At 34.9% G+C, this 9,217-nt stretch overlaps 2 protein-coding genes across 2 annotated transcripts; one reads left to right on the top strand and one right to left on the bottom strand.

Annotated features, from left to right (window-relative positions):
• Positions 1-266: 266 nt before the first annotated feature.
• LOC142556682 (uncharacterized) lies at positions 267-1,948 on the top strand. The gene has a single exon (XM_075668165.1). It carries the CDS (start codon positions 387-389, stop codon positions 1,269-1,271), a length of 885 nt encoding a protein of 294 aa, XP_075524280.1. The 5' UTR covers positions 267-386; the 3' UTR covers positions 1,272-1,948.
• A 793-nt stretch (positions 1,949-2,741) lies between these two features.
• On the bottom strand, positions 2,742-6,990 carry LOC142555730 (adenine phosphoribosyltransferase 4-like). The gene is made up of 6 exons (XM_075666788.1): positions 6,767-6,990; positions 6,489-6,599; positions 4,554-4,646; positions 4,113-4,262; positions 3,315-3,373; positions 2,742-3,054 (listed from the first exon to the last, which is right to left on the bottom strand). Exons 1-6 carry the CDS (start codon positions 6,861-6,863, stop codon positions 3,001-3,003), a joined length of 564 nt encoding a protein of 187 aa, XP_075522903.1. The 5' UTR covers positions 6,864-6,990; the 3' UTR covers positions 2,742-3,000.
• Positions 6,991-9,217: the final 2,227 nt, after the last annotated feature.

Here is a 9,217-nt window from a genome sequence, read left to right as displayed (position 1 = left end):
AACATACAGTAACCAAAATTTAATAATATTTGATTTATTTAATGAATGGATCATGCAGCCCTAGCTACAATACATGCAAACCAGCCTTTTCAAAGGCAGAAGGACATTTTGGTAATCTCGTGCGGTTGACAGTCACGCAGTCTGATTTCTCCTTCCATATAATATCGCCATTGTCTGCTGCATTCCATTTTTTTCCCGCTGTAACTCTCTTCCCTCTCCACAATTCACACACCTACACGCAGTAATTACCCGTATCAAACACATTAATAACCATTGATATGCTTATATTCTAGTGTGTGTATATATATATATACATATACACGGAGAGGGAGAGAGAGAGACCGCTGAAAGTTTGAAGAGCAGTGTTCTTCCAAAGTTGGTTGGAAATGGCCACTAAATGGATGAAATCTTTGCATTGCAAATCGAAAGCATTAGACGACGTTGTACACCACCGCCGTCCAAGCATCAAAACCCATCCCCATTTGTTGTCCAACTCTTCCAGTTGCAAAAACAGCGTTCAGAATCTCAGAGACATTGTAGAAATCACCAAACAATCCAAATCCAAAAAGATAAAGCCAAAGAAAACACCACCCCAAACACCGCAACCGAGAAGGCCCGTCGTCAGAAGCCCCGAATCCTGTTTACATCCCCCTGACAGGACCCGTCCCAGCAGCACCGAATCATCATTTTTCCCTTCTCTCACCGAGCTACCCGAAGGCCACGCCTCGCGTAATGTGGTGGAGATAATATTCCACACCAGCTGGGGTGAGAAGCATTTCTCCGGTAGGGTAGAAATGGTGTTCAAGATCCACAATTTGACACGTACCGTATCCCGGTTCGAGGAATACAGAGAGGTGGTGAAATGCAGGGCCAGCTGCAGCGCCGTGGGCGGCGACGGGGGTGAGGACCACGCGCGGTCAGTAGCCGATGGGAATGAGGTGATGAGATTTTACTGTCTGGGCGCCACCGCTCCAGGCGGCACGTGCGTGGGCGGAAGCGACATATGGGCTTTCCACGGCGGCAAAGGGGCTGCAGCTGTTTGTACATTTCCTGGTAGCGGAGAGGCTCATGAGAGCGCGGGAGGTGGAAAGGGAAGGCGAGCCATGCTTGTTTGCCGGGTCATAGCGGGTCGGATCCGCAAGCAACAGGATTATGGGTCGTTGATCGACGGGGAAATCAGATTTGATTCGGTAAGTGGTGAAACCGGTGAGTTACTTGTATTTGATTCACGCGCTTTGTTACCCTGCTTTCTTATCATCTACAAATTGTAAGAAAACCAAAGCAAACCAACCAACATTTTCATATTTGGCTCTGTTTCAGATCAACAAACGATTGTATTTTGAAGAAATTAATATAAAGTTTGATTTTTTTTTTTTGTAAATTTCAATCTTATATCAATTTTAACTTTCTGGGGAGTATTAATTCTTAGCCAAGGGGGAAAAATTAATGGGTATCACATCTTTCTGATACAACATTGATCAGGGATGGATTACAATCCTCCATTTCTGCCCGCAATTATTAGCCATATGCATCCAAATCTTTAGAATTTAAAATATAATTAAATAATGTGTTTTTGCAAGTGGTGAGTTTTTTCAAAAATTTAAAAAGAATCCCCGTCTCCGGACGAGACATAATTTTATATTTTATTCGTATACTATGGGATCAGCACTGTGAAATGAAAGAGATCGGACCCACATCCGTTGGGATTATTCTATATAATAAGAAATTCAAGGTCAACATACCAAATTAATTAAATTAAGTTGTTAAACAACGACTTCATAATTATACATACATATTATCTTATATTTTATTATCGTTTTAACTGAATATGCTGACAAGATGTATAATGTAAGTATGTTATATTTTTAAATTGTTTGTATTGTTTCATCCAATTGTAAATAAAATAGAAATTGTCAAATAATGAAAACCTTGTAAGCAAAGAAACAACTATGTACCCTATGTGGAGTTATTGTCATGAAATCGACATTTCTTCTTACCTGACATGTGATTAAACAATAGTTCTATTACCAGATTTGGTATCTTTTGAGCACGGAATTTGGTGCCAACATGCTTTAATAATACAAACAAAGACATTTAACCACATCAACTATGAAATCTGATTACAAAAAACAGATAGTTCTTTAGTATCATCTCATGGAAACTGATGATACTTTGTAATGGAAGATTGCCAAATATGCTCGATTGGAAACATTACATGGTTTTCGACATAATAACTTGAAAGCCAAGGCACTGTAAAAAAAAAATACTGAAATCGAAAAAATGAAATGCAAGAGTCCTCCATTTGGATCCTCCTATATTAAGTGTCCGTTAACTCAATGCATGACAGGAGAATGGATTATCATAGGAAGTCATGTATGAGAAGAATCAGTAATCAAATCGATTTAAAATAAATTATTGACATACCAATCCAAACTGATCCATTACTAGTTATTAGCATCTTTCCTGCGACCTTTTTACTTTGGTGTTTTAATATTTTTTGCATCTGTTTTTTTTTTTTTAATCTATATTTGTTATTTTATATCCCCTTGTTCTGAAATAAGCTTTTGCATATGTGTTCACCAACTTCGACTTTTTTTCTCCACACTAAAAGTTGTGAAGAGCAGACAATCTAAATTTCTTTGATTTGAGCAACCTGATGACACGAGCACTACACAATTCAATACATTGTTAATTCACTTGTGCGGAACTCTCAACACTTGTTTAAACAAAACATAGAACTATGAATTGGAACACTATTCGAAACAAGAACTGATTGGACCAGCACATCATATTTGAGGCGTATAAGTTTGAGAAGGCCTCAGAATAAAAAAAATAAAACAGAGATGTATCATTAATACATGAGCAACATTTCAACCAACATTTTACCCACAAATTCCAACTCTGATATGTGAAGAATCGTGGAGAAATGAAATGGGGAAAAGGAAGATTTCCAAGTGACGACCCAATCAATGGAGCTTGAAAAGAGCAGTGAAAAAAGTTCTATTGTGACTCCACGAGAACATAAACCGGCTTGCCATTTAACCGCTCCCGTCCCTAAAAAAGACGTTAAAGGAGTGAATAACATGAACACATCGTAACTGCCTTGCTGGTTACAGTTAACGAAAACTAAATCTGGTTGGAACCAGCAGTTCATGAACCATGTTCCGGTCTATGTAAAATGTCCGAATTTTGCAGAAATACTAATAATACGATTTCATGAAAAAGATGGAGGATCAAAATTCTTGTGCGTGTTAACTTTTAGAAACCTGAGATAAAGTTAACCCACTACTAAGAAAGCGCTGGCGGCGTATTACCTGGAGACCTGGTATCTCAATGACACAGGCACATTCGAGCACTTCAGCCCCGGCACGCTCTGATGAACAAGAATTTAAACTCAAAATCCATCCAAGCATATTCATGCAAAAAGATAAAATGTTATCATGTTCGAAAGCTGTAAGATTCAGATTAACAGAATGTTCATACACACACAACAAGAGGTGGAGAGAGATAGGTTGGTAGGTTGAGAGCAGCTACCACAACATTATGCTAGTTAGACAACACCATTAGTTGATACAAAGATGTGTTCTCCAGGGCTCAAGGGTACAACTTGACTCAAACCAAAATGAGTTCAGAGCTAAATCAACTCAGTCTCAATGCCAATGCTCGTGTTTAACTGTTATTTTCTTGACATAGAATATGCCTGGTTCATAGATCCCAAGTGGTTTGTCTTTTATTAACCCGGTCTAGTTTATTTTGGATCAAAACCAAGACCTGGCCCTATTACCATGGAGTTAATCTGTGCATACACAAAAATGAGATATAGAGTTTGTGAAACATTCTTAATATAATCAGGTAACTCAGCACGTTGATCTTTTTGTTTTTCTAAAAGAAAAGAGGACAAACTGACCCTCACGCCCAACACACCCGACACAACTCTTCGGTCAACCTAGATTGAATACTTGAATGTCAGTTGAATAACAATGAAGCAAGAATTGGGTATACATCGAGTCCATCGAAATTTACTTGTGAATGTCTTAAATACGAAATTATAGTCATATCAAATCATCATAGTTTCTGATCCACAAATAAGCATGATAAAGATAGTAGTGTACCTAATAAGTTCATGGCCGCACAAAGTGTGCCACCTGTTGCAATTAGATCATCGACTACAATGGCAAGCTCACCGGACTCCACTGCTCCAACATGCATCTCAAGACAATCGCTTCCATATTCCAAGTCGTACTCTTGCCTGAATACTTTACCTGATGATAAAGTGGAAAATTGAAGCTTATGATCAGATCCAAAACTTACAAATCTTATTGTGTTACAAGTATAAAGTAAGTTTAAACTAAGTTTACATAATATGGTTTTGAATCTAGAAGGCACATACCCAAAATGATGCACTTTATCTAGGGGATTCAGAATTTCAAGCAAGAAAACATCTAAGAATAACATCAAGTCCATTATTTTATGAACCAAATAATCTAACAATCCTGTTGAATATGCCACATAAAAGCACTTCTCTAACACAAGGAACTACATTGAAATATTACCTGGCAGTTTCTTCGGCTTTCTCAACGGTACAAACTTTGCTCCAATTGCTAATGCAATAGGAGGACCAAATATAAATCCACGTGCCTCGATCCCTGAGTGGAAAAAAATTTGCATAAAAAAGGATACGAGAAAGATGTGCCACCATTGTCCACGCAGAGGAATATAGATAGAAAATTAGAACTTTATAAAAAGGCTTCACATTTTGATACATTAATTTCACAGTTAATCATTTAAGATCCTTCATTGGCTAGAATAATTAAGTAAATGCAGGATTGCAATTATCATCAAATATAACTTACGAGAGAAAAAAATTAAGTGTTCTGCAGACATGGAATCAAAGAAGACAGTTTTATAACAATATAAGACTTACTAGCCTACAAAACTTCAATTATATTAATCAGTCCACTTAATATCTTACTTTATCTAAAACAAAATTAAAAACTCCATAAAAATGAATATGTTTACTTAGTCCAAAAATATAATTCAACAATTCCCCCTAGCCTTTTGCGCCGCTAAAATAGCATGCTTTTCTTTATTATTTCATGCTTTTGATATTGAAAAGGGACTATACACATTCAACTAACAGAAGCCTGTACAAGTACAACCAATTAATAGTATTTTTTGCCACAAAATCTACTAAACTTCAGTCCAGTTCATATAAAGTTGGTGGGTGAAGATTCCTAAATGACTGACTTTCACAAATGCATGAAGCTGACAATAATAGTAGATACACGTAAAGACAAAATAAGGAGTAGACATAGGTGTCGATCAGCCTTAATTAAAATCTATATGGTACACACAGAAGGTTCTACCAACCAATAGAACAAAATATCAACAAACATAAAATGTTCTCTCGGTATTGTAAAAAAATAATGCATGGTAAGTGGATGGTTTTCATATAATAACATTATGCCAAAGATAACAGATAGTCACAAAACACCCTTAAAATACTACGGGTGTAAGAATCTTAATTACACCGTAACATCATACTTTTTCACTTGAATCCACGACCACGACGACAATATCCCGAAAAACGGAAAAAAGATAAAACTAAGAAATGTAGCATTACTCATTGCCGCTTTTACAAAGTTAACTCAAAGTTTCATCACCACTGTATAACAGTGGAACCATTACCAGCGGAAAGAGACAAAGGGGCAACTAAATAAAGTGAACTTTGGACCTCCTAAACAATCTTTCCACCAATAATTGATCATCGTTGTTTCTAAGTAAAACACAATGCCACTCAAATATAACCAGTCATACTTCACAATCATGATATGTATTCCCATATATTGAGGCTCGACATCAACACACGACACAGTGAATCCCCATTACCACACCATCGTATTGCAAGAATGAACCAACAATAAATAAAATAAAATATAAACCCACCACTGCCGGGACCTACACCCTTATTATAAAAATTTGGGTCTTGAAAACCCACACTACACCAACAACCACCACCATTTAATCGTTAATCTCCAAAACAGATTGAAGCAGCACATCTCCATTCATCACTCTGAACCGCTCATATTCATTGTTCATGAAAATAAATAAATATTCATAAAACAGCCCCATTGTGCTCAACGATCACACTTCCCCTACCGCAACCCAGTTCCACGAATATTTACTCCAGAAATTTACAAATAATTCTCAGGGAAAAAAATTGCAGGCATTAACTTCCAAAAAGAACTGTCATTTCCTTCCACTCCAATCCATTCATGTAGCCAATCTATAATAATAAATACCTACTACAGCTACAGTGGATTGCCTCGACGACGAAAAAAATCAGAGAAAAATCTCTGCCCGCCGTAGATGAAACTGAAAATTTAAGATCTGAACGGGACCACACAGCAAAAACAACAGTACACGAAGGAAAAGGAAAGTAAAATTCGCGGGAAATAAAGGCAAGAAGACAAAAATCAAACATGTACCAGCAACGACAGAAATGTTCTTGCTTTTATAGCGCTCAACGAACAAATCAACAGTGTCTTTGAAGGACTTCCGGTCGAGCAAAAGTGTAGTAATATCCTGAAACATTATCCCTGGCAGAACCCCATTAGAGGGGTAAAAAACATCATTAGAATCCAAACGAAAACACACCACGAGAAGGGGTGAAAAATAGAATCTTGAACCGGAAAATCTCTCGGATAACATCAAGAAAATAAACCCATTCGAGTAAACAACATAACCACCCGAATGATGCGTAAACCTGGCTTCGGGAAGTTGGGTACAACGCGGATTGTTGATTGAATGGCAGAAATGCGTGGATCATAGGCTTTGAGAGCTGACATTGTGCCCTGCAACATCACTAATCAACCCACAACCTTTATCTTTCTGTGAATGTGTGGGCGTATTTTGTTTTTATCTCGCTTTCCTGGCTGTTGTGTGGATTTTTTAAGGGAGGGATATGAGGAACGAGTGTGAGAATGACGGGGAGAGAAAAGAACTAGTCTTTATAATATTATTTATTTATAGTATTTCATTGCCCCCTTCAACTTTAGATTAATACACTTCTCCCCCTCCAACTACATATTATATTGTTTTGTACCCTATCATACCATACAATTATTACCTTCTTCAAATTACCCACTATAGAGATTAGTCAATTATTTATTTTTTTTTCGAATTAGTCTACCCTTTCTTGTAATTCAATCACACTTTTAGTATGACAATTCATAATTTAGGAATTATAGATTGTAATATAATGGTAATATTTTTATTTTTTTTAACGTCAATTATTGTAAAATTTGAACCTGGACGAAATAAAGATATTAAATTGAATTTCGTCATCCGTCTCAAACGATATCTTATAATTGAAAACATGTACTAAAATTAAATCAATATATCAAAGCACATACAAATTAGTTCGAATTAATGTGCACATTTCTTGACAGCATTAGAAATAAAACCTGACCTAGCTGCGAAATTTTCAGAAATTTAAGGGGTAAAAAAGGGGATATGCGTCCTGTATATTGTTTGTATTATCTTTGATTTATAGGACTGAAAGCTACCATCTGATTAGAAAAATCAAAGAAAACGTAATTCTCAGATGAACAGTGCCTTCCACAGTGCCTGTCCTTTTCTTTTCATCTCTATTTATTAGTCTTTTTTAATATTATTATTATTATTACTCTAACTAATTCTCTTAAACAAAAGGAACTTACATGTCTTCTTAATTAATTGAAAACAAGTATAATTTGATTTACTAATTCTTCGATAAGAAGACGATGTATTTTCTGATTTGATTGAAAATCCGCTTTGGTAATAATTCTGTTACGCTTCTTATTTTAATTCATTTTTTTTTTATTTCGAAAAATATCATTGTAATTTTAATTGTGGAAGATAGAATGTCTGCTACTTTATTAAAAAATTATGGCTGACTAGTGATTATAATCGTGTAGCTTATAAAACACTTGACGTTCGATCTAATAACAATTGTATGATCAAACCTTTTTCGTTTTCCCAAAATTTATAACTTATAGTAACAGTACAACTCAAATATTTTAAATTATATAGTAGTTCAGGCGTTACGTTTCGATTATTCTACAGTAAAATAGACAATTATTACATCCAAAAGATGTGGAAATTGTTTTTGCCATTTTTATTTCTATTTAAAATTTTGTAGTTTTTTGTATTATTCATAATATAATATGAAGAAAATAGTACCTCATTTTTCCTAGTGATTTTCATCCTCTTATAACGGTGAACTAATTTTGTTTCCCGAAAAATTATTTATTTAAATATTAGGTAATTAATATTTCATAAATTTTTTTTGAGTTTTTTATTGTTTTAAAAAATTATTTATTTATTTGAAAAATAGTCAATTGTGACGCTTGTGCTGTTATACAATTTAAAAAATTTGAGTTACACAATTACAACCGACTATAGTTTTTGACAAAGTAACAAGTGTTCCGTCTTACAATTGATACCAGAGTCAATATCACGAGTTCAATTTCGATTGATTATAAACAGTACAAACAGTCGGGTGAGAAGACACATTGAAGAATGAAGAGAGTCAAGTGATCCAATCTTTGGTATTTCGGACATTTGGTTATTTTTTTAACTAGATTATTTTTCGTCAATCACCAGATGTCGCCACTTCACCACATTTCTTCCTTATAAATGCTTGGAAATTTAATTTGTTCTTTTTTATAAAAATTATAGTTTCTCCACTAAAAGCTAGGCATGATCTGACCTAACAAATGTACATAAAATCACTAGATAGATGAGAAAGATGAACAGTACTACCGCACTTGTTTGAATTCAGCCATCGACCTATTATATAATCGTACTTTTTTATTTAAAAAAAAATAAAAATAAAAATAAAATGAGCATGTCATTTAGTACAAGTTGAGAATCAAACGCACAAATCTTGGAAGATTTCTCTTTGCCTATTTTAGTTTTTAAATAACGTGGCTATCTCTTTCTTGCTTACGTCACATGTTGCTTTCACAAAATCTAAACAATATTCTGTTGCCAATTCATTTTTATTTAATTTAATTCATTATAATTGAAATTTATTGCATTTCCTCTTGTCTGATAATTACGTGATGAAGCTAAACAAAGAATTCATGGAAATCCTACATGTAGAATAATATTATTCCACAATTATTAATTTAAATATTTTATTTGTCGAATTTAATCACACACACTGTAAGGC

Source organism: Primulina tabacum, chromosome 9, assembly GCF_025594145.1.
Source record: "Primulina tabacum isolate GXHZ01 chromosome 9, ASM2559414v2, whole genome shotgun sequence".
NCBI lineage: Eukaryota > Viridiplantae > Streptophyta > Magnoliopsida > Lamiales > Gesneriaceae > Primulina > Primulina tabacum.
Note: the sequence above shows the minus strand (reverse complement) of the source record. Positions and strands in the feature narration are given on the sequence as shown.